We start from the raw sequence: 26,146 nt of genomic DNA on the forward strand, positions 1-26,146 counted from the left end.
GAAATTCAGTGCAAGCTCTGTGTTTCCTAGTAGTGTCTGTCCTGTTTAAGGTAAGTCAGCAACCTGAAATGGTGATGTTTTCTTGGTGATACTGTTCTGCTGTATTTTCATATATTTCAAAATGCCTGATTTTTTTTCCCCTCATCACAACTTAACTTTTGCAACCTGATTTTCTTAAAATCCCCATCCACTTTTTGTTTCTGTATTTGCACCACTTGATAGAGTGCATTGTCTTCAGTATGTTGTTCTCCCCAACAAGAGCATGCTAATAAGAGCACAGTTGCCTAACCCACGTTAGATTTTATATGTGTGCTTCAAAGAGGGATTTCCAGTAGGAGGATGGGGAGGGAAATATGACTCAGTTCTATTGACCTGTTCTAATATGGGATTTACTGCAGTCTTGTAAATGAAGCCATTCAAGAGCTGACTTAAATAAGTGAGCTATAATCCATCTTACTATTTGAGCTTCACTCTTGGCAAAGCAGAAAGCTCTTTGGATTGTTCCTTCAGTCAAAAATTCTCCATTAGATGATGAAGGAAGAAAAGCACAGGATGTTTAATTTTATTTTCTCTTTTAATCTCAGAAGTCAGTATTCTTGTGCATTTACTGATACTACATAGCAAATGATCAAAGGGGAATGAACTTGCAAAGGCAGACTTAGTAAGTTTTGAGAGGAATGGGGGAGATCTGCTCCCATTTTTTATTTTAAAAAATCCCCCTTTTTTCTCCCCCAGGAAAGGTTTAGATCCTAGGAAACAACGTACACAACAATTACACTCCAAATTGGAACGCTTTCATTTGTATTTATTTAACTCATTCATGGTTTTGTCACTTACGAGACATGTCTTTCAAAATACATGTGTAAGTCCCAATTTCATCTTCAAAGATGACAGCTTTCTTATAAATAAAACTTTGAGCTAACACGTGAATTTCCTCAGTATCAATACATTACCATACCGCCCACATGCTTCGCAGGTGTCACTGGCAAATTTCTGAGAGCAGAGAAGACTAAAACCTTATAAATCTTTCCATCTGAAGGTACATTTGTGTGTCAAAGCCAGTATTTTGCTAGAATAAACTTGATGGAAGAATAATTGCAAATCAACTCCCTGTGTCTATTTTCCTCTTGTTAGTGGATACTGTTGCTTTATAAACACATCCCTGCGCACACATCTATACCTTCAGACAGACTGCAGGCATTATGCGCTCCTTTTGCCATGCCCCTAATTTGGGTGGCATCAAAGGGAGTTTAGAGCTACTTACAAATTCTTTTAATTCACACTATTTGCAGTAATTGTGTCGTCATGCGCTGTGTTTTGGCGTTGTGGAAAGATGGGTGAGAGGGGGAAGAAGAGCCGTAGAGAAGACAGCTTATGTTTAGACAAAAATATCATGCTAATCAGCACAGATGGGATGAGAAATACAGAAAAAGTACATGATAGTTTAATAGGTTTTTGGCAAAATGTGTTGGCTTTTTTTTCCCACCCCCCCCTGCTTCTTTGAATATACCTGTCTGTGGCAAGAGCTTTTCTTTAACAAAGAGCTGAATGACTGGTTTATATTAACATGTTTGAAGTTAACCATAATGAGCTTAGTTTTTCTCTATCTCGCATACTGGTACAAAAGTCTTCCAAATACAATGCTTAATTTTTCCTTCAGTTCTTTCTGTTTGGATGGCAAGCTGTGGAACATATTTTTGCACGGTATGAAGCATCTTGGCAGACTTCTCAGGCCAAGTATTGGTGGTTTCAGAGTTATCTTTGGATCTGTCAAAAGTGCTAATAGGCTTTGTTAAGCTTCTTTAAGTTTCTAAATCATATTTGCTTTTCTGCACTTTTTTATTTAACGATGATTAAGATTGCACTTGAATTCATGACTAATCTTATTTTGCTCTCATGTGCTTTTTCTATAAGGCTGTCTTTATTATATAGCAACCCTTTCTTACCTATTTGGAAGCAAATTCCCTAATTCAGCATTTTCAGGTGTATTATTTTTTTCCTCCACCACAATCCCTTTTGAAAATTTCTGTGTTTTAAGAAATGAGAATATCCTCTACACACAAAAATCCTTTTTTCTTTGCCTTTGCACTGTAAAAACCCCTCATTCTGGGAGAATGTAATATATTTTGATCAAGTTACCCGCATTGTGGCTTTTAATTTTGATAGTAAAGATCTTAGCATCACATTCTACTGTTTATTAGGAGATATCTTAACTGTTTAGTAAATTATACATGATTCATGCCACAGCAGCAGGTGCACCAGGGAGTTACATTGGTAATGATGAATGGGTAGTGTTACTGGCTGATGGGAGGATAGCCTTTTGTGCATCTTGCTCTGTTTTCTTTTTTGAATCTCAGTTATTTACGCTACTTAGGTACTTTGTAATATTCTGAGCAACAAAAGCATGAAATAAACCTCTGTTGTGCAGGAAATGTATCTGTAAAGTTTGGGCAGTATTACTTCCTTGTGTCTTGGTCCTTCTATCTGTGCTTTAAAGGCAGACTGCAGATGTGTTTTGCTTGCAAGGTATTTCTACTGCAGTTAATTTTCTTTATACTATATAAACATACTGATTGGATGTTTGAATCCTGTCTCTCTGTCAGAGATGGGCATCCACTGAAATTTTTAGAGAAAGAGAATTCTCTGTCTCCTTCCTCAGTTTTCCCAGTTTCCTGAGGAAGTGCTTTCTGCCTTCCACCATGGGGAATCATGTGTCTGAGTGTACAAAGGGAGGAGTTCAGCCAACCTGTGTAGATGTATTTAGCTTGTGTGTTAAATGTCCATGTGTATTTCCAATTATCAGAATTGTTCTAGCCTAGACTGAGCTTTCATCCAAATTGGTCACATTAGAATTGATGTCTAAGAGAGCTGCTTTTATTGTTAGATGGAGAAATGGTTTTGATACTTCATCAGAGAACTTTAAAGTTTCCATAAAAGTGACAGAAGATGTTTTTCTCTCTCACAGGAATATCTTGTATGTAAGAACCTGTATGTGAAACATCATCAATTGTATGATTCCATGACCTAGCTCCCCAAAAGTTATGGAAAAGATGCTGCAGTTAAAAAGTGCTCTGACATAAGAAGACATACTGCTTGCTTTATTAAGCCACATACTGGATCTAGAATAATAGGAGGGTGAAATCTGGGTTGGTTTTTCTTTTTGTTAAGGACACTTCTGTTTATAATATCATGAATCAAAAATTATTTGCTCTCTTCCCAGAGAAATCTGACAGAGTATTTTGTAGCAGTTGATGTCAACAACATGCTGCATCTCTATGCCAGTATGCTGTATGAACGCCGCATCCTCATTTGTTGTAGTAAGCTGAGCACTGTAAGTACAATGCAGAACAACTTCTCTTCTAAATAGCCTTTTTTTCTTTTAATGACACTTGTATATAAGAAATGATCCTGTGATCTCCAACTCCCCTTCCAACTTCAGCTACGCAGTCTCAACTCAGTTCTATGGTTCTATGTGATAATTTTACTGAACTGCTTCTGGGCTCTAATATTCAAATGAAAAGTAGTAGGGTTTTTTTAAAAGGAATTCTGGAGGTTGATTGGTACATAAACATACAAATATTTATGCCATTGTGAACTCCCTGTTTCATTATTTGCTCAATAGGGAAAAAACAAACAGTGGGTAAATGGTAGTGTCAGGTGGATACTCTAGTGACCTTCTCTGGATGAACTGAAGGATGGGCTAAAACACGGTGACCATCCACGTTTTTGCAGGTTTGTTTGTTAAGGTGTAGTAGCCTTAGTGCTACTTAGGCTCCATCAAGTGTCTGGGAGATGAAAGCTACTGAATACTCTCGAGTACTCCCTTCTAAAAGTGACTGGACATCAAAACAAGTACACGGCTTGATTTAGTTCAAAGTTTTGTGTTATGCCTTTCAAAGTTAATCAGTCAGTAAGATTGTGATTTCCTTTATAAAAGAAACTGTTTTCATTCTGTTTGCTCTGTAAATGGGTATTGATTGCTTTCCTTTATGAATGGCAAGCATAAGAAGGTTTAACTAATTTTGCTTTCTAGTGGACTGAGTGAGCTTAAGTACCTGAGCAGTCCTTTCTAACATACAAGCTTCCAGTTCCATTCTTTATGGTATTAACCAGTCTCTTACTGTCTGACCATAACCTACATTTGTTTGAGATTAAAGCTGCTTTGTGGAATTGTAACTACTATGGAAGGCTGAAATTCTGTACATAAAATCATGTATGGATGGCCTGTAGGTAGAGGGCAGGAAAATGAACAAGAGTAAGACTTCATACTTATTTTCAGTATAATTATTACAATATCATTTTGAAAGGTAAGAGAAACAAGAAGAGTTAAAATAATCTCTGGGACCTATTATTAAGTATTTACAATCAATCCTACATTTAACTGAAAGAATTGAAGTCTCACAAAGTTTAATATCTTAGAAAACTTGTAAAATCTTTACTCTTATATTTGCCAGGTGCTCTGTGTCCTCCCTAGTAAAAGAAAGAGCACCACATCCAGACCTGGTAATTGAATAAAATAGAAGAGAGAGAGGTGTTTATTCAGGAACATAAGGAATGAAAAGAATAGTAAATTATCAGAGAGGAGGAAAGAAGAGAATGGCTATCCAAAGCATTTCACAATTTGTGTGGCTGGTTGGTTTAATCTCTCCCTTTGTGACAGAGCCTGGGAAGAAGAATTACTTACCTGTCACTTTGCCTTCCTTAATGAGCCATTTCACAAGTAGCGTTGTGTTTTCTTTCCTATCTTTCTGCTATTTCTCTTCCTTTTGCCTCTGTCCAAGATAAAAGCATGTCTGGTTCTTCAGTGGGGAGGGGTATTCATATTGTGTGTTCTTATCTTACAACTTTATATATAAACTGCTCCAAGATTGGAGTGACAGTGTAAGACAGGTTTGAAGTGTTGGGCCAGCGCCAGTGATTCCTTGCCTGCACGCTCTGCTCTGCATGTTCCAGCAGTAGGAACAAGCTGCATTATTTTATTTCAAACTGTGCTCAGCGGAAGCCAAGACCTTGTAACTGGAAACGTACCAAACTGAGAATTCTCAAAGTGAAGTGAGGGTGGTGTGGTGGGGAGGGGAATTGCTTTCTTTGTTTTTTATTTTTTAGTTTTTTAACAAAAAAAAATGAAAGTGGAAGGGACCTATTTGCAGTGCATTTCTTTTGCCTTTGAGAGACATGGCACGCTTAAGGCTTCAATTTAATATCAAATAAGAGAGAAAATTAGACAGTCATGGATAGAAAGCCTTTCATGGTGGAATGAATTCTGTGCTTTAATGCATCATACCAAATTCAAATTTTGGTTTGAAATACCCTTAATATAGTTAAGTTCTACATGATTTGGAGGTAACTGAATGAGGCTGTGTTTGTTAGCTATTTTGTAAATCATGTGTACTGAACCTATTGAATTATTGCTGCTCTCCTGGATTTTTCCTGCATAAGAAAACTCTTTTTGTTTTTTTTTTTTTCAAATGTTGAAGCACTTATTCATGTTACATTTCTTTCTGTATTCTGTGGTCTGACTACTCTCATGAAAAGCCAGATAGGAACCAAAATGCATAAAAAAACTTGTGCTTGCTAAAAGACCACCTGCTGGTGGGAGCGTGCTGCTGCAAAACTGAAATGAGCTTCCCTTGCATCCAGTATTCTCCCTTCCATCATGACTTGCTTGTGCAGCCCTGCCACAGCAAGGTGTGACAACTAATTGTGAGAAGGGCAGCAGCAGGTTGTCTCTCATTATAAAAAGGTGGTTAACATGAAGCCTGATGACTCTTAAAAGACTGAAACTTGTGAATTTCTGTGATGTTTCTGCTTGGCTCCATCATACTGAGGTGAATTTCTTTACATAGTTTTTCTGTTACTTTTTGAGTGTTAGTACAAAGCAAAAAATACCTTTCTGACATCAGACTCTTTTGTTCCTGAGAGCTGAGAGCTTGCCATGTCACTTCTTCCATGTCACAGAAACCTCTGATACACAACTTCTCATTCCCTGCTTGGTTTCTGACATGCCTCAGGGCTCTGAGGATAAGGAAATAGTGGTCCTTAGGAAAAGACAACGTATTATTAATACCATTCACCAAATGTCCTTGTGATGCAGCACAGCTAAGAGCTTGCACTGTTCTTGTTCTACAAGCAGCCTTACAACTACTGTTTTAAATGCACAAGCTCTTCCTTCCCGAGAGCTGTGTTGCTGTCCTTCTAACCCGCCAGGATAGGTCTTGACCTGCATACACAGCCTTTGCAACAGCCCTGCTTTCTCTGCTTAATTCATATGTAACTCAGTCTTAAACTTTCTACTTCATTTTTGCCCTGAGTAAAGCAGAAAAATGATCTTACAAACTGCAAAAGGTGGTGGTTTTTTCCCAGTATATGTTACACATTTGAGGCCACATTCTGCATCTGTAAAACTGTGCAATGTCTCTCCATCAGGAGAGAGAAAGTAAAACACATTGGAAAATGTCTATTGTAATTCACCATCAGTTTGTAACTTCTATATGTGTGATAAAATCCCATTGGTTTTAATTTGCTCAAATAAGGCTGTTAGAGTAGTAAATATAAAACTGCAAGGAATGAGTGAATCAATGTCTTTCTTACACAGCTATCTTTTTACATTCTCTAGCAACAGCTGCAGGAAGCTGAGGTAGTGGAACTAATCTTATTTCAAAATGCTGGATTCCTATAGTTTTGACAGTTGGGCATTTCTCAGGCTGCCTTATTATTAAGTGCTTGTTTTCTGTATGGCAATCACTAATCAGGTGAGGTCTCCAGCAAATATGCTATTTCTTTTTTATGAGCCCTTATCTTGGCAGAGTTGAAGGACAGTACTGGTGCTTACCCATGGTAGTGTGTTATTTGAATTCATGCCAGATAGCAAGGTGGGAGTACATCTCAAAAATAAGTGACAGGTTCTGCTCAGATGTCTGCAGTGTTGAGCATTATATCTGTTTAATCTTTTCTTGCTGAGTTTTAAAACCAATGGGAGGGAGCTTGGAAGGGGCCTCCTTGGATTACTGAGTTCACTTCTCTACAGTGGCAACCAGGTTATATAATAATGCTAGGAAATAATCCATTTGATCCTCATGGAAGCAATTGTTAAGTAAGAATTAAATTTTTTAACAGTGCCTTTTCCAGACACCTTTTTGATTTGGAGAACAGAAACAGCAAACATAAAGGATTTAGGAATACAGAGGAAAAGCTACAGTGGGATGCATGCCCTTTTTTTCCCCTGCTGCATATTTTGGAACTAGGCTCTGCCTTTCATCTAATTTGTGAGAGAGGAGCATCTTCTCCAGATGGAATAATATAAAGTTAAGTTGAAATATAATAGGATAGGGATAAAACTTTAGTGTTTTGTGACTCATAAATACAGAATAAATTCAAGATTCTGTAGCTTCTAAATTTTCCTCTAATTAGCTAAGTTTGCTTTATTAGTTACTAATATTTCCATCCCATATGGACCATAAAATAATGTTCATCTGCTAATAAAGACCTTTCTTATTGAGAGAGACTGAACAGGTACTTGTTCAGATGCTTGCTGTACCCTGTCTGCTTCCAAGGATGCTATTTCCTTAGGATGCTGCTTCAAATCTAGTTTGAATTTTTTGCATATTCTTACTTCAGGAAACACTGCCAGCACTGGAACACTTTTGGCTACGTGGCCCTCTTGTTATGCCACTTGCCAAATCAAGGTGTGCTAAGGTGAGGAGTGACCGTGCAGCTTTCCTGGGAGACAGAAGTGAAAATCTAAGGAATGTTAAAAGAGGGTCAGATAAGACTGTGCCTCCAGATTTTATCAGTATTTTTTGAAAGAGCTTAATGAAATTGTGGAGATACTGAACTGGGTGTTAAGATTAATAGAGATGGAACAATACTGTTTGTGCAGGTGAATGTCACTCACTGTGGTAGAGAACTGGTAAAGAATATAGGTCAAGAGATGGATGTAATAGACAAGATAGAAACAAAGGATACTAACAGGTTTGTGTTTGAATTGTGCTAAGAGGGATCACTGTACCAGAGTGAGCAACTTTCTGTGTGGAGCAGCTTCCATGCAGCTGCCCTTTTCTGCTTTTGCAAAACACCTGCTTGCCAAGCTCACACCTCGCCATGACTCTTGCCTGAACCACACTGCCCAGAAGCCTCAAAAAATCTGTCCCTTCATTCATTCTTATTGCTTATCCAGATCTGTATTGTTAGGGGCTTTAAAAATAGCACATAAAATATGTGCTTGTCTTCCATCTTCTTGCCTAGTGACCTGCATGTTAATCAGAAAACCAGACTCTGTTACTTACAGAAACTGCACCGGAATTACTTAAAGGCTTTGGCATTGAACGTAAGCCAGACTTCATCCAGACTTGTAGCTGATTTTCCCTGACATGGAGCCTGAAGAGACCAGTTTATCTTCTGCAGACCCATTTTCTTTACCAGTTATGGGTTCCCTGTGATGAGGTGTATAATTCAGTAGTCTGTCTTAATGGAAATTAATAATAATGAGGGTCACTATTTTTAATTCTTTTGCCCTGCACCTCACTGAGTTAGGATTCATGGCACAATTTGTCTTTGCTTAGGTTCATCTCTCACAACTTCAGGTCACCACAAGGCCCCAAGTGCTTTAGATTTTGTCTTGTTGGTATTTGCAAGAAGTGCTCTTCCTCCTCCCTACTGTCCAGACAAGCATTACATGCCTGATTTCATCGTACCTTCAAATGTCTGCTAGGCTTTTGTTGAGTATTGTTCTCAAAATGCGTCTCACAAGTGAAAGACGTTGTAGTACTTGTGCTGGGCATCATTTCAGATTAAAAGACACTCTAAAACTGCAAAACACTGTCAGGGTGGATGTGATTGCCTGTCACTTCTTAGTCTTTTCCTTGTATGTTCTATTTGTATGACTGTTCTGCCTTATTTATTTATTTTCCCTTTTCATGGAGTGTTCCTATCCTCTTCTTATGGTATTTGGAGTACAGTTTTTGCTGAGATTTCCTTATTGAGGATTACCACCTTCTCCATTCTAATATCCTTAGTGAATGTGACAAATATCCTGCTTATCTTCTTTTCCATGTTATTAATTATCATTTGAAATGGGATTGAGAAATGTAATTTCCTCCAAAGCTCTGTGATGATTCTCCCCACAGCTTGACTGGCACCTGTGTTTGCTACTTGTGATCTTTTCCATTTGGTACCTGCCAACATCTAAACTATTCTGAAGGATTTTATTATTTTTTGTAAACCCCATAACTAGGAAACTCAGTGAATCAAATGATTTGGTGGAGGGCAAGTAAATAACAATTTGATCACTGCATTCAATACAACACACTCTTAAGAAATGTGTGCTACTCACATGGTATCTTCCTGGGCTTGTGTTTTTTCTTTCCAGTTTGTGTTACCACTTCAGAGCAGTTTCATGATATCTAATGGATGGTAATGACCAGAACTGGGAGGATTTGCCTTTACTGGCTTTTCATACCCTTTGTGTTTTCATTTCCACGTTTCTGTTGCTTTATAGAGCACTAGCTTTGTTTTCAGGTTCTGTTGAATGAATCATGTTCTCAGCTGTTTACAAAGGCAGTCAAAATACAACTACCATAAACCAGTCATGCTTCACCCACCAATACCCTTTTCTTAACAACAGCGCTGTTTATTTTGTTGTAAAACATGTTGATACGAAAGCAGAATTGATTATTTACTTTTTTTTCTTTCTTCTAACTTTACCTTTTAAAGCTTGGGTTTTGTCTTATTTATGGTCCTGTTTTAATATGTGTTTTTCAGTTAACTGCCTGCATTCATGGGTCTGCCGCTATGCTCTACCCGATGTTCTGGCAGCATGTTTACATTCCTGTTCTGCCCCCACATCTATTGGACTACTGTTGGTAAGGCTATATATATATGTGTGTGTGTGTGTGTGTGTGTGTGTGTTTGGATATATATTAGATATGTATCCTTTAAATTCACAACATTTCTCTGTAGTAAGTCATATATCTTCTTCTGATGCAACTGTTACTCTAAAAATATGATGGCATATTAAGGAAGCAACCAACCTAGTAAGAAAAAAAACTTATCCTCATGGCAAGATATAATTGTCTATCAGTATGTTGAGATACTCTAATATGAATGGTTACTATGGAAGGCTACAACTTGGATATTGTGTAATTAAAAGCTCTTTTCAGCATATCTGTGTTAAATGTTAACATTTGAATTAAGACTCCTAATGTAGAGGATGCACTGAAGAAGGTACTCACATTTTTCTGCTTTCTTGAGCTATTTGAGATGGAGGGAGAGGTACATATTTTCCCATGGTGATCTTTTATTATCAGTGTGTTTAAAACATGGTATTTACCTTATTTAGGGGAATGAATGTAAACCTTTCAAAAACCTACTCATTATTATGATGTGATAAATTTTGGCAGAGCCCATGAGCAGCTTCGTCTAACGTCAAGTCTCACCCTGTTTTGACTGGCAGCTTGGACCAGTTGCCCTCTGAGGTTCCTTCCAACCTGTTTTATGATTTCACGCTGTCCAGATGGCCCAGGAAGTCTCCTTATTCACTCTGGGGTCTGCAGAGCAGCATGTTGTTGGACCCTGTGGTTAATAGTTCAGTGGCCTGTCTACTGTGCCTCTCAGAGTCTCTCAGTCTTTACTTTCTTTTCTAGTACAAACTCAAGTTTAGCCTCATCGGCCATGACATCATCTCTCATTTGCTGTGCATCAGAATGGTGGATGAGTACTATGAGTAACTTGGAAGATGTTTAAGATGCTATTGCTTTTAGTGGCTCAGTTATTCTCATGCTCAGTTTGTGTCACTTCCCCCCCCCCCTTTTTTTTTCCTTCCTTTTTGCGTAGGTAACAGGGACATGAAGTCTTCCCCCAAACAGTGGCCTTCCCTTAGGCTTCCTAAAGAAGTTAAACTCTCAAGTCCTAAATGGAGAGTTAATGGAATTTTTGTCTGGGCTTGCAGGGCTGGAATTAGTAAGGCCAAAGCTCGGGTGGAATTAAACTGAGGGATATGAAGGATGAGGTGAGGCTTCCACAGGCTTAGAAGTAAAAGGAAATCACAAGGGAAACATGAACAGGCTGCTGTGTGGTCACATACTCAAGTGATGAAGGATGCAGAAAAGATTGAGGGACTCAATGCCTTTGTCTTTACCGGCAAGGTCTATTTCTCTGCTTCCACTTGTCCCTGTGGAGCTGAACTGTTTGTGGGAGCACAGCACTTAATGCACTTTTGGGAATGATTTGAGAACACCAAAACAGCCTCTCTCTATCCCCTAGCATTTTTAAAAGTCCTCTGGAAAACATAAACTTAAACTTACTGTGTCATCCGATACCCTATTTTAAACGTGGCTCTTAGTGTGGAGGTTGGCTGGGGTTTTTTCAAGTGTGACAGTGTTCTGTGGGATGTTTTCTCTGCCTTTGAGAAGAATAAGGAAGCAGCCAGGATAACTGACTTCTTTCTTTTTTTTTTAAGTGAAGTGTTAGGAACTGAACCATGTAGATTGAAAGGAAACTTGTTCCTTTGCGGATGATTTAAATGTTAAGTACGTGCCTCTGTCGAGGATACAGGGAAGGGAATCTAAACCTGTTATCTCCTGTAGAAATGACCCTTCAATTTACTGGCTGCACAGGAAGGGCAGATTCTCATCATTTGCACTGCCAGCAGGTGCCCTTTCTCTGCATAATGGGCTTCGCATCTGTAATTAACACATGAAGGCGGCTGCTGCCAGCTTTTTCTTCAGGTACATGCTGCTAGGAGTTTCAGGACAACGGTGTGGACCACAAGAGGCTTTTACGCTGGGTTTGAAGATTAGGTATTCATTGACTTTCTGACAAAGCCATGTTAAGAGGGGCTAAGTCCAGATCCTGCAGTTGGGAGCAGAAGTGTGCAAAAAGCAAACACTTGGGCAGTGTACCCAAGGAAATAAAGACACAAGTCATTGAGCTCTACTGAATGAATTCTTTCATGGCATAACACCCGTCCACAGAACGAATGAGCCAGCTAGTGTGTGAAATATGTGATTAAAAAATGCAATTACTAGGTAGATTGTAACTGCATGCTTACAAATACAACTGATTACCTTAGCCAGATATGAACCTTAATTGGAGAGGACGCTGCACACACTTTAATTGGAGAGGTAGCACTCTACACTGTAATTGTTTGAGTTAGTCAATTTAGGAACAATTTGTGTGCCATAAATATATTTCTCAAAATAGAATCAATCTATTTTGTAACTGTGTGAACTTGGAGATGTCATTTTTGCCTAGGAGGACTAAGAAATCAGCACAGTGCTCCCTGCTTTAAGGGGATCTTATTGCTTTTTCGTTGCTTCTTAAGGGAAATAACCTGAGATTATTTAAAATAAGAGTTCAGTGTAATTAGTGCCTGGTTATACCTTTTGCAGATGTGACACAAGAATTTTAAGGAGCTGAAATGGGAACAAAATTTAAAGTGATGAGGATCTTTCCTTCAGTTATTATGAATACAAAACACCTTGTTATTCATTGTCCATTTATTGCCTGTGCTGTGTGAAGCTTTTGAATCTTCTGCTCTCTTGGAAGTTGCAGAAGGGTAGGCTCCATAGACTGCATTGCTTATCACCTTTGAAAGATTTTGAAACAAGTACATTCCACCTTTGATTATTTACTTGCAATCATTTGAATTGCCAGTGGAAACTTTCTGTTTAAAGGAAACTTCTGAGGTCCCAACTGGTCCACTGACAGCTGGTGGTTGTGAAATTTGGAACTTCTTGTATTCCCTGGGAAGCGCAGGGGACACAACAACTGCTTTTCAAGAGATACACAGAGGTGGAATAGTCTCTTTGCAGAGAGCAAATGGGTAAAGTATCTACCTATCCTCCTCAAAGATCCTTTTGGCCAACTTCATATAAGAGAAACTTGAGGCTCAGTGTGGAGAGTTCTCTTTAGCTGTTGAGAGCACTGAGCATTCCTGAGCGAGGCAGGGAAAGGAAAGTGATTGGAGATTGTCACTGTCACAGGTGAATGACAGCTCTGCCACAAACATACTCAGTGTCAATCTACGTCACTGACATTGCATTTCACACTGAGTGCTTCTATAACACAGTGGTTTCTCATTTTTCAGTTTGTTCTTTGCTATTTTTTTTAATTTATAACGTGGAAGAGGTGAAAGAATTTTTAAACTTAACATGTATGCATTCCTCACTCATGCTCCTAACCACAGAACTGAAAAGGCCAAAACCCCACATCTTCAAAATGTTTGTTCTCAATACACTCTCTCTTTGTAGTAGGGATTCTGAGTCAGTAACAGAGGTGTAGTACCATGTACATGTATCTGGAATGACTTCAGCCATCTGATCCCGAACATTTAGATTAACTGTGAGGGGGAGAGTGGTGCAGTCTTGTGGGGGAGAGAGTTGGAGAGGGGGAGCAGGGGGAAGAGTACTATTCTTTTTTTTTGTTTGTCTTTTAATCAGGTACTATTCTTTGATATATTTTCAGCCCAGGGAAGATTCTGAGTGGAGACTAGAAAATGGTGGGAAACCTATCATTAGATTTCACACCTTAATGCACAGTTGCTTACTTCTTTGAATAGAGAATAACAGAAGAAACATGAAGCAGTGCTGGTTGGGGGCTTGGGGGATTTAGGTTGTGAATTTTTTTGTTTGTTTTGTTTTTTAAGAAAAGTACATGCCAGCAGGTGCCAAAAGCACTGGTTAATGAGATACTGCCACCAAGCATCAGTAGCCAAGCACATACAACTCCTTAAATTTGGCCAGAGCTTGTCCATCTATTTTGCTGTTTGGAATTTAAACATTCCTCGATGTGAAAGAAACAGTCTATTAATTTTCCTCACTACTTCAGGTCTGTTTTTCATGTGGCATAAAAACACTCCCACTGTGTCTGTTTTCTTCCTGTTTGCTCTCAGTGTCTGTGTTTAAAATTAGCCTGTAAGAAAAGCCTGTCTTTGCTGACCTGTAACACAGCTTAGTATGTTCTCCTAGTCCTAGAGCATTGTTGCTCAGGTTACTCTGTGGGCTTTTAAAAGAAGCAACAGTATATCTTCTAGGGTGATTAAACCAGTCTTTTATATTAGATAGACTGCTTAGCAGCCAACATTAATATATTCTGAGAGCCACCTTTTTAGAGTACTGTGGCACAGCTGCTGAACAAACATTTCTATTGGTGCAGTTTTCCCTTTCTCCAGGAGTTGTTTCAACTCCCTTTCTCCTGTGCTCCAAATCTGCATATAGTTCAATATGCTCCTTTAAGTAGGTGGAGGGGGTGACTGGAGGGCGAGTACTCCTGCTGCTTGGGAAACAATGATTCCTTCGTCAGGAGCCTCTTGGTAGGCATTTCAATTTAGCCTGGTACATCTGTGTACTCACTAAAAGCTCTTGTAGTTGCTGTTCTGGTTTCTTCACTCTGTTTCCTACGTCATTCAAATTTATGCAGTCAAGTTTCTAATTTGCATCAATTACTCCAATAAATTTCAGATTCCGTTCTGTTGCAGTTCAGTGAGTAATCTGAAGAGAAATCAGGAGAACTACCTTAGAGAGTAAAGTACAAGTGGTGTGAGAGAACAACACTAAGTCAGTATCTGTATATCAAGATGTGAACTTAGTAAATGTGATCTAACCCACTTTCTTGGAATAATGAAGCAAAACGTAGCTGTAAACTCTGAACCTTTTGGGGAACCTGGGGGTTTACATTATTCTTTGTGGTGAACTGCAGTATTTCTTAAGTTTTGTTGTTTGGTTTGGTTTGGTTTTGTTCACATAGGAGGAAATGTCCCTCTATTTCACCTGCTTCTCTTCCAATTAGTAGTTGCCCACCTCTTGGGAGCATAATTAAGAGGTCTCTAGTTAGCCTAAAGAAAGGAATTAAAGAAATTGTAAAAACGCAGCTGTAATAAATGGGCAATATACAGCCATTAAGTCCCCAATATCCATATTCATGCTTATGCATTGCTACTTTAATGATTTGATATTTACCTGTATAACTCATTTGATTATAAATAATGATGATTGCACTGGGAACTAGTGTAGCACAAGAGGAGTAATAACCTTTCTCTTTGTTCCAGAAGACTTCGGCAGGCATTTTCTTTAAGCAGTAAATATGCACAGTAGAAATTGATACTTCTTAATTTTGCTCTTAATGGATATTGGCTGCCTTCAAATCGCTTTGAGTAATTAGTAGTTGTTGTAAGACGCCCCAGGACTGATGAGGTGTCAAGCAGTAGGTACAGACTGGTCTGAAGGGCAGTCTTTAATCTGTCATGGGTCCCAGAAGGATTAAAGGTTGTGCGGAGTGTTTCTCCTGTTTACACAAGCAATGTGTCTTACTGAAGTTCACTTGAGAGCCTTGGAAATACACATCTAACCTGATAAAATATTAAAAGCTGCTTGAGCGTTTCATGTCTCAGGACCTGAGTAGCAGTTAGGAGGAACTGTTCTAGCGTGCTCTGAATGGGGAAGAGGAGGCACAGGGTGTTCCCTGTACAGGATGGTAGCTGAGTATTTAAGTACTGACATATGATTAACACATGATAAAGAAAAATGGTGATAAAGCAATTTATGAAGCCTGACATGAACCTTCAACATTTACTTTTAGGAGTGTTTCCTTTTCAGTCAAATTGATGAGTGAAGACAGGAGAATACAATCTTTCTGGTAGATCTTTATTGGAAATATTTATGCTCTTTACCAGAAGTGTATTTTATTGAGGTTATTTATGATGCCTGCTTAGTTAAACTTCTCAAATTATAAGGAGCTATCATGATGAATTATCCTTAAAATACCTTTGCTTTTGCTTTGCTGTTCATGTGTCAGGTCTGACAAACAAAATAAATTTGGGTAAAATAGCTAGTAATATAATTTGGGTTTTATTATCTGTGGAGAAAACACATTAAGATCCATTTGGGTGATGAACAATAATGGTTACTTTAAAGGCATTTTGAATAAACTGATTTCAGACAAATGCATCTCCAAAACCAAATGCTCCACAGATGTATCTCAGATCTGCTTTTCCCCACACCTGCCACCTTTCACACAGAACAAAACCTGCATTTGTTTCCCTAGATTTTTCTGCCAGGATGTTTGTAGATGCCTCTTGGTTGTCATTCTTCTTTGGTGTCTTTCAGTCCGTGGCTCTTGTGGATTAAAATGAGGTTTAATTTCATATGTTCCCATAACATGGGAAATCCTTTGTTGGTCCCCAGATCCAATCCATTTCTAAATGGTGTGTGTTTCTTCGGATTCATGTCTGAAGTGTGGTCTTTCTTACTTACCTGCATAGCTCCAGCTGTCTTGGCCCAAGCTCTGCCTTCTCTAAGCTAAGCACTGACTTAAACCTGTTGAAAAACTTCTCAAAGGAATTATTTTCCTATATTTTCATCAATCTTCTTCATTTACATTCTATTTTGCCCCTCTTCTCTTCTACATCCAACATGCTCTTTGTCTTCTGGAGCCCTTCATAGCATGTAGCTTGTCATTGTCTGCCATGATGGCACGTCCCAGTTCTCTGTGATCGAGTTTCTCACCCATGTTCTAAATATTTCTCAAAGAAATACCCAGTGTCTTCTTTTGTGCTCTGTCTCATTCCCCAGTGGAAATCTCTGCAACTGTTGTAAAACTAACACAAACATTTGCAAAACTAGCACTTTGCACTTTAACAAATTACTGCTTCAAAGCTGCTTTTTTCATATTGATCAGCCAAACCTGAGCTGTTTTTATGGTGTTTTGGTTTAGTTTTTTTTCAGTGGCTATGCTAAAACAACTCTCCGTAGTTCTGTAGTATCAAATTGCTCCTTCTGCTTTCTGCTGTCTGTCCAAGTGTATGTCCTGTACAGCCCCTTAAGCACTGAGCAGAGTTCTTTAATGTTTCATAATACAAGTTTAAAGAAACAATGGCTTTCAAAACACTGCTGAAAGTCAGGTCACTGTGGTCTTTATGCAATCCCTGTAGTAGTTTATATGTTGTGTTGCCTTTACCTGAAATGTCTGTCACTAGAAAACTAAAGGTGGTTCAGTACATGCAAAGCTGATCCATTTATCTTAAGCCCTGCTTTTCCTGTAATTCCTTGAAATCATACTGGAGGGGCATGCTTTTAAGGCTTTAGACACTTTTTTTTAATTCTTTTGTTGATAAACTGGAGGGTTGGAAGATGGACATGATACAGCTAATTAACTTTTACAGGTTCAGATTTTCCTGTGCTTGCTGACAGACTACTTTTGGACACGTTAATAAATGGCTGGTTTTCTGGAATACTGCACTCTTCCTGCTTCCTTTCATTACATTAGCCAAGGTTCCACTAGATGAGACATTTGCAGTCTTAAGACTTCCTGCCGAGGTTCAGACTTTGTATTTTTGAGATTGAAGCTGTCGTGTTCATGAAACTACTTAATTAGAAACACATTCATTTCAGTGCATGCTGGAGGAGCCTTGAGCAGCATAGCCAGGCACGCAGGGAAATTGAGCATTTGTGCAGCTGGCAGCTAAACCAGGGGTTTATACTTTGAATATAAAATTAGTGGATATTTGCTTGCTCCTGGAATGTGGCCATTGGAAGTGAAGGGATGTGGGTAAAAGAGATAGCATTTGTTGCAAATAAAACATGCAAAATGACAAATAAAAATACTCCTCAGCTGAGCAGCATGCTGTGTGGTAAAAATGTCTGTCTTGGATGTATGTTCTGGTTCTCATCTGTGGAATTCTCAAGGAAGCAGAACCTTAAGGATTTGTACTGAGTTAGTATCTGATTTAACAGTCCCTCTGGGCTGTCTGTCATAAGGTGCTGTAGGTGCTATTCTGGGTGAAGCTTGGGCAGGGGCATTCTTACCAGCCTGGGCAGTTCAGTAAGTTGTAACCTAATGTGATACACAGCACTTCAGTGTTCTGCAAATGAACTTGTAAAGGCTTATTTGAAGTTCTATGTGTTTAATGTCTTCAGAAAGGAAAAAATTGTTTTTATGTGGAATGTCTAGTACAGAGGCTGTTTCCATCTCTTGGTGCAGCACCCAGCAGAGCAGCAGTTGTAGGGGTATATTAATAAACATGATAAATATTAATAAGCATATCAGTAAGTAAATTTTTAAAGGTATTTCTCGTGAAAATGAGAAGCAGAGCGATTTTGGCTGGTCTGGTGTCTTGCAGTAGTCTTTTCAGCACTGTACTTCTCTTACTGAGCAGTAGGCACCAGTTTATAAAAGCAATATGGAAGATATTTTAATCCATGGCAGTACAGTGACATTTCCCTCATTTTTTTCATCTGAAATTGAAAATGAGCTCTTTAAGCTTCTGTATACAAAATGAAATGAGGCTCTATTTTAAAAGTTGTGTCTGTCTGTGTGCTTTCCATTTAACAGGCAGTATATGCCATATTTGCAATTAGCAGCTTTGGCATCCTCTTTGATGTCTTCTAATAAGCAGTGCAAATATAAGCTTTCCCTGATTAGTCGAGTGGGAGTCCTGTAATAAGCTTAATATTAGAAATACTCCATACACAAGGATACAACTTCCATTCAGTCTTGTGTTACATAGTCCATGGTGGTGTTTGCTAACATCATGGAGGAGAAGACAGAAAAGATCAATCTTTCTCTTAAATGTTGGTGTGCTGTTTGGGAACAGAAGTATCATGCTGTGCTGGAGGTTACAAATGTGGCCTAAGAGCCTCTTGGTGTATTTACATTCTGTGTTCTGAAGGGAATAGCAGTAGCCATGGATATCCCATCACTCTAGAGTTTATCAGAAGCTTCAGAAGTATTTTCCTGTATTTTTTATAAATGTAAACATTTTAGGATGTAAATTGATAAATTATTCAATATATGTCTGGACCTATTTTAAAAGCATTTAAAACTTGCAGTAGTGGCTGCTGTGTGTGCATTGAATGAACCACTTAAGGCAGCAAGTTACATCTTTCTAAAGAATCCTTTCAGAAAATGTCTTTTTTCCCCCCAATTGTAATAGTACTGTTTGTTTTTTAAAAGAAGACCCCAGTGTTACAGATATGTTTAATAGCTGTCCCTGTGTGCCTGCCTTACCTTAGACATTCTGATGTAAAGGAAAATTAGTCTTACAGTGCTGAGAGGATGTTGCATAGTAAGAGAAGTCCTTTGAATATGAAAGAAAATTTTCTTCACTTGTTGTTTGCTTCTATGTATATTTGTTTAAAGCAAAATCTAATCCAATACCCTGGTATCTTCCCATAGCTGGTTTATAAGTCATGTATGTTAATCTAGTGTGATGAGAATGTAAAGCTAGCTTTTCTTCCTCTTTGCAGTGCCCCAATGCCCTACCTCATTGGAATACATTTAAGTTTGATGGAGGTAAGTCTTTCTCATCATTTCTGAAGCTATATATAGTTTTATGATTTAGAGCCAAATTCTGCAAGCAATTATATATTCATTCATATGCTTAAAAATGAAATAATCCTGTCGATTTGGGAGTGTTGAAAGAATTGAAGTTAAGCAGTCATGATAATGGTAAATCTTAAGGCAGTTCTGTTTGCTACCTTCTTTGGGTGTGCAGTTCAGCAGTCAGTGACAAGCTCACGTTGTGCTCCCCTCTCCATCCTGTTGCTTCATTTAATCAGTTTGCTGCTTTCGTTTGACGCTGTATTCACAAAGGCAGAGTTGCTATTAAACCAAAATGTTGACAGTTACAGTTCTCTTTTAGGCTTTTGCAGACAGATTGTAATTTTTTTAATGTTCAAAAGATCTGAAAAGAAGGAACTTGCTGTTAATGTTAACACAAAGCTGGCAGAAAACCAGCCCTCACAGAAAGCTTCACATATAAACAATTCAGAGTAATTCATGTGACTTTTTAAAAACTCTAAAAGTGGAAATGGCACATTTGCTTTTGCTTCCAGTACTGGTGAAACAGTTGATGACTTTCCTCAAAAGTATCTGGAGGACAACATAAGCTATTAATTTAGCTCCCTATGAAAATCCTAGTCCTTATTAATTGTGCCACTTTACACAGGAAGTCTGAACAACGTGTATGTGCTCAGTGTGGGACGTGGTATTCCTGCCCAGAGAGCAGTGCCTCTCTGCGGGCTCTTAAATTAGCAGCAGTGTTGAACTGGTCTGAGTTGCAAATGCCCTTCGAAGTTAATTGACTTGTTTCCCTGCTTCAGATAGCTCTGTTTGGCAATTTAGGCTCAGTCTTTAGGATATGTAACAACGTCCAAAGCTGAGGTTTACATCATATAAAGTAATGCATATTGCTAGAATATTTGTTACTCACTTGTCCATAGAAGTGTGTCATTGCTCTAGAAATATTAATCAGACATTTTCTTTTACTATGTTATGTGTGTAGTAATGATCCTCTAGGTCTGTGTGTGCTGAAATTCAGACTAGTATGCCGTGGAACTTCACCCTTTTTCCGCTGTTGCTGCAAACTGATTTTAGAGGTCAACTTTTTTTCATGAGAAACTGGATGAAACATGAGGGATCTTTTTTTTTTTCTTCTCTTCCTCACCATCCTGAGCACACCTGATTATTTTTTTTATGTCCTTCATATTGCTAAATAAAGTACAGAATTGCAGTACAATGTGTTGGTGAATAAGCAATTACTTTAGAAGTCAACATACACTGTGTTTGCAAACCACACTCTAGTGTTAGAGGGGTTTCTGATCATTTACCCTTGATAAACAGGACTGAAGTAACATCTAGGAAGAAATAGCCTAGCATGTGTTTTTCATATTGAGGATGAGCCTTGTTGCCCCATGTCTGTAGCAGGTAATCATTGATTTGTTTATTATGGTATCTGTCTTTGAAAGAAAAGGAATAGACCTGGTAGAAGATGGGGTAATATCTTCATACAGATACTTTTCAGCTGTCCCAAATATTTTTGCTCGCATAGAGCTGTGTGGTTAGCCTGGCAATAGAGAAAAAAAATTATTAGTTACATCTCAAGTTGCTTTGCACGATGTCTCACTCCTGCCTTGCTACATAAAACCATTACCCTTTCCTTTGTCTCAGTGTTTCAGATTGCAGGGCTCTGTAGGCCTTCCAAACTCCATCTGTAAGAACTCAGAAAAAGGAGTTGTTCTTGGAGAAGCCAATTTTCATCCGTTTTAGTAACTTGTGAAAAAATCTGTTTTGTACTAAATCCAGTATGGCTTTTGAATAGCCAGAGATTCTGGAACACAGACACACTTTGGCAAAGAACAGTTATTCCAAGTGCCTTATGAAATAAATTAAATAAATAAACCGAACTGTCTTCACTCTGCTCTTAAGGATGAATCGAATGCTTCCAGATAGAAATGCATCTTCCAGCTAACTGTGCTTTTTCCCCTGGAAAATAAAATACAATCCCATAGTGGGCTGTTGTGTCTATTTGTTGGCAAGTTCTGTGTAATTCCTCTGTACCTTGGGCAAAGGAAAGGTGACACTTGTCAGATGAGCTGCTCAGTCCCTGATTTACCTTTTTGCCTGTTTTCAATGCTGAAAGCTTAGTGCTCTTTGTCTTTTTCTTCATATGTAGGTATAAAACAGTGTGTTTGTTTGTTAGAATAACAGTAGTAGCAACAGCCATTTTTTCCTCATGATCTAGCAATTGTGTATTTTTAAAAACACAATGGATTCATTTCTCCATATCAAAATAATTTTCTCAACTACACCTGAAACCTGCTGTCATTGTTCAGTATTTGTTTTTCTTCAAATCCTGAAATTTCAGCAAATAGATCTTTAGATGTGTTTTATTGATCCACACGTTCTAGTTTCAGGATGAGGGATTAATTCTCCAATCTTCTATTAAAGTTAAGACACATGGACTCTCTATCTACCGTAGAGCCCCACAGGAGTGATTTGCAGTTACATATGGGCTCAGGGTTCTGCTCCAGCAGCTCCCATTGCAGAACTTGTCATTGTCGCACAAATGTGAGTGGAGGCCTAAACTTGCATAGAAAAAATGGAGAGGCTGAATTTGGAACCTAGGAAAAAATTATTTTCTAGCTGTAGTGTTGTTTGTGTGGGGTTTTGGAATGGTCCTCTGGAAGAATATAGCAGAAGTGCTAATGATTTTAAGCAAAACCCCCTCACTCTCACCTTGAAAGAGCTTTTCTAAACCATTTTGTATCTTAAAGTTAGTTTGCAGTTTCCTGTGTTCCACGGGGCCTTTGTAGAAGGAGCAGTTATTTTAATGGAAAATGACAAATTTTTCTTCTGATTAAAATATCAAGCATATCCATTGACTGTTAAATCTAATTTGCTGTGACTGAAATGTTCTCCAGTGAGATAAGATAATCTCCTGTTATAGGTCAGAGGGCTCCAACTGATTTATGAGGGAAAATCTTGGTAGAAAATATAGAGCTGTGTTTTGTGCTCTTATTTTTCAGCCTTTCTATCATCACCTAGTTAGTCATTCTTTATAAGATTTCCATTTAGCAATCCATAAAGTGACTTCAAAGAAAGCTAAAAGTTTATAAGCTGTTGGATAAGCAAGGCTGGAGCTATCACATGAATAATGGAACATGCTTACGGAACTAATTGAATTCATATTAGATGAAGATAAGTACTTAGTACTGATAAATAATGAGATAGGAAAATTAAATTATCAAATGAGCACATCCCTTTCATAATCTTGTTTTATTTTTGATCTGTGTACTGTATGTTGTTTTAGTGTTCAAATTATATTAAATTGACCTTTGTGTTGTAAGTGGTGTCAAACTTAGCTGGCAGCCTTTTGCATTTTGTCATAGTAAACGATTGTTTCAGCAGCCGTTCCTGTAGGAAAGGTTATTAGTGTGAGGGTGCTGATGGAGGAGGAATGCCCTTGACCTAGTGGACTACCTATTGGAATCCAGGCACATATGGTTGTGATTTACCAGTGGGGACAGTTGTGTTTAGCTGTCAGATCCTGAGCTACTAGCAGCATACTCCTTGGTACCTAGCTTCCAGTCAGCCCCGTAACAGTAACGTCAGCCCTTTCCTTTTTATGTTCTATTTGGGGCACAAATCCAACCTTTGGAGTTGAATTCAATGGTTAGAAAAGTATTTCTTACACTTCTTTTGGGTAATATTGCAGTCACTTAAGAACTTTTTCTATGAGTTAAGAATTTTAATGGCTGGAAGATTATCCAGAGCAAATTTGTGTGTGAAACCTCAGTGTTTGTCAAAGTGATTTTTTTGGCATTTTTCCCAAGCATGAAGGACAACCTCCATAAGCAGGTCTGCAATTCTTATTTTTTTTCCCTTTTCCTTTTTTTCTTTTCTTTTCTTTAACATAGTATGAGTAAAGATGTTCATATAAAGGAAAGAAAGTTCACTAAAATTCATGCTGTGTTTAATATGGTAGGACACAGCAGTCCTACCTTATACAGAGAGATGAATGGAGAGCTGTGTTCAGTCTTCTGAACACCACCACCCCCCCCACACACACACACATTTTGGAAACACTTTTTGGCACATTTACCTGGTCTTGTCTGGTAGGACTGAGGATGCTTTGTTTGTGATCCAGTCTGATAAGATGCCAGTTACCATGCACAAAGCCTGAGCTAACCTGCTCTGAGATACAGGTTTCATCATCTTGGGCTTAATCCTGACAGTGCCACATGGTTTTCCTTTGCTGCAAAGGACACCATGGGACTTCACTGACCACTAGCATCTTCCAGTGGCAGTAATAATTGTTATATTTTTTTGATGAGAGTGAGAATAATATTTAGCTTTTTCTACCCATCCATGCATAGTAAATCACTACTTTTTCTAGGTATAACTGAAGGAGTGGCCTTTTGTTTGTTTTTTTTTTTAACAGGGTTTAAATGAAGGGGTTATTTATACTCTTAAATCCAGGTCTTAAAAAATTAAATGCAATTTAGTCACAAATATGATAAATATGGCTATATATGGTTTCAGGAGTATTCTTATGGAATGCTCTTTTATCCAATCATTGGAAAAATGAAAATAATAGCTGTTTTAATAAGAGCTTCTCTCTGTGGGGGTCCTGGAGGGGTAAGTTCTAAGACAAATGCTGCAGTACCAAGTGACTTGCCAGTAAGCAGAGAAGGGTTTTTTTCTGCTGTACACAAGCGTTAGACCAGTGCTAGTGATGTTTGTCACTCAGTTGGCAACAGCTGCTTGTGATAAGGATCTTGAGAATCACCTGTACAGGATCAGGGTACTGCACGTCAAGGGTGGGAGATGGGCGGAAGGGTGGGAGATGCACAGGAGGGGGCAGCAGCCCACCTGCTGGGCACACATCAAAGGGCTGAGGGGTCAGGGGGCACATCCCGCTTAACCAGATTTGTCTGTTGAATAGCTATTTCAGATTGTAAATCTAAGGGTGATTTCATTAAGTCCTTCTGGCTGCTGTTGGGGCATGAAATAATAAAATTTTATATCCATTGCCTTTCCTGCTTCTGGCAGCCAGATTGACACATTGTTGTCTGCAGCGCTGTGTTTGTCTTAAGAAAATAAATGGAAACTATTAACTAAGTAGAGACAAGTCACTAAGCAAATGGAGTTTAGACTTGTTGTGAATCATAATCGTTCCCAATGTAATGTACAAACTATCCACTAAGGAGTAAGACTTCTACCTTTCCAAAAGAATTGTTGGAAGACATATTTTCTTTTCTGTTACCTTTTCTTAATGTTGATCACTTTTGTAGCTGGTTATGAAACCTCATGATCAACTTGGTTTATGTTTTGGCACCAATGTAGCCATGAAATTATGCAAATATGGTTGGGGGGGGAGCATGATGGTGGGGGGTTTGTTTGTTTTGTTTTTAAAAGAACTAATTGATAAAATCCTTTCAGATGAGCCATTTTATTTGGGATTTCTTATGGTAGGAAATAACAAAAACTGCCAGCTGTAGAGAGTGATAATAAAACAACATTTTGTATAAAGTGATGCGAGTATTATTGACAGATAATGCTTCTAACAAGTGATCTGAGTGAGAGAGAAGAGCACCACTCAATACTTCTATTAGACTGTAGTTTCTCAGTGTTTTTGCAAACTTTCACATAAAACATTCAAATTACTTCATGTGTTTGGCTGCTTGTGAGCAGGACAGACACACTAACTGCTGCTTATTTACTGACCTGGTGTTTAAGGCCCCCTGGAGTTTGTTTGAAAAGTTAAGAGATTTTCACAGTAAAGGTGCCATTTCTGAAATTTAAAGTGCTCTTTTCACCAGGAGATAAGTTCTCTCTGATTAAGTCGGTAATTCTTACTAAGCCATGTTTATAGAGGCCATAAACAATGGGTTCAGTGTGCTTGTTAAACCAGCTTTCCATACCTCTCCACTCTTTTAAAAAGAGACGTTTAAAATAAAAGGCAGGTGTAGATGTTAGTTCGAATTGATGTTTTTTAGATGATTAATTATGGCTACAAGTAATTTAGTAAGGATGGTTAAGAAAGGTTAGCAGTACTTATGTGTGATGCACGTTTTCACTGAATCACTTCTTTTGACTCAGCAAGTCCCCAGTCTGTAGTAAAATTAGATAAGGGAACTGTAATGTTTGTATTTTGCCTTGTTCTTTGCTGCTGGTTGGGTTTTTCCCCCCACAGAATATGAACATAAATTAATTTAGTCCTCTTTATTTAACAGATATCACTATTTGTGAAATATTTTTAAATATTCAGGAAGCTGTGAAATATGGAATGTGACTGTATATGATTTAGTTCCTGTCCCTTCATGTTTTGAGAAAATTACACCACCACACAATCTACCTGTGAAAATGATCTACATGTAGTTGTGATTCATAGAGTCCAAAGGGATTTTGTGTGAGAGATGCAGTTGGATGCTGGGAATTTTTACTGAAATGCCAACAAGAGAGCAAATACTTCTATTTGCAGGTCAGTTGGGCTGATAGGTGCTATGTTTAGTGAAAGAACCATGTGATTATTTGACAGAAGCTATATCAGAGATAATAGTGGAAAATAATAAAACCAGAGAAGGATTAAGATGAATTGGTCAGTTTGCCTTTCTCTAGGATGAGCCACAACTGCATCACTGAAAAAATGTACATTTTCAAATGCCTTGCACAACTGATGCTATAAATCAAGTTAGTCTCAAGTGTTTTGTTAAATTTGAGGGTTACTTTCTCCAGGGAAATCCACTCAAATATTGAGAAGTTTTACGATAAGGTTGTGCTCTTCATGGTGTAAAGGTGTGGCACAGCAGAGTTTAATATTACTTTTCAGACACAATTATTTCTGGGTCATGTGTGGAGATAATTATGTTGA

General features: G+C 38.3%; 1 protein-coding gene across 11 annotated transcripts in view; it reads left to right on the plus strand.

Annotated features, from left to right (window-relative positions):
- The window catches only part of DENND1A (DENN domain containing 1A), a 202,798-nt gene that overhangs the window by 92,745 nt on the left and 83,907 nt on the right, over window positions 1–26,146 (plus strand). For all 11 annotated transcript variants that reach the window (XR_010989502.1, XM_068155776.1, XM_068155777.1 and 8 more), the window contains 3 exons: window positions 3,221–3,331; window positions 9,760–9,860; window positions 19,239–19,284. Coding sequence is in view for 10 of the 11 variants with exons in the window: in XM_068155776.1 (XP_068011877.1) it covers window positions 3,221–3,331; window positions 9,760–9,860; window positions 19,239–19,284 (258 nt within the window). In the remaining variant the exon portion in view is untranslated. The remainder of the gene's footprint in view (window positions 1–3,220; window positions 3,332–9,759; window positions 9,861–19,238; window positions 19,285–26,146) is intronic.

Source organism: Melanerpes formicivorus, unplaced genomic scaffold (genome assembly GCF_026170545.1).
Source record: "Melanerpes formicivorus ecotype bairdi unplaced genomic scaffold, bMelFor1.0.p_v2 SCAF_33, whole genome shotgun sequence".
NCBI classification, from domain to species: Eukaryota; Metazoa; Chordata; class Aves; order Piciformes; family Picidae; genus Melanerpes; species Melanerpes formicivorus.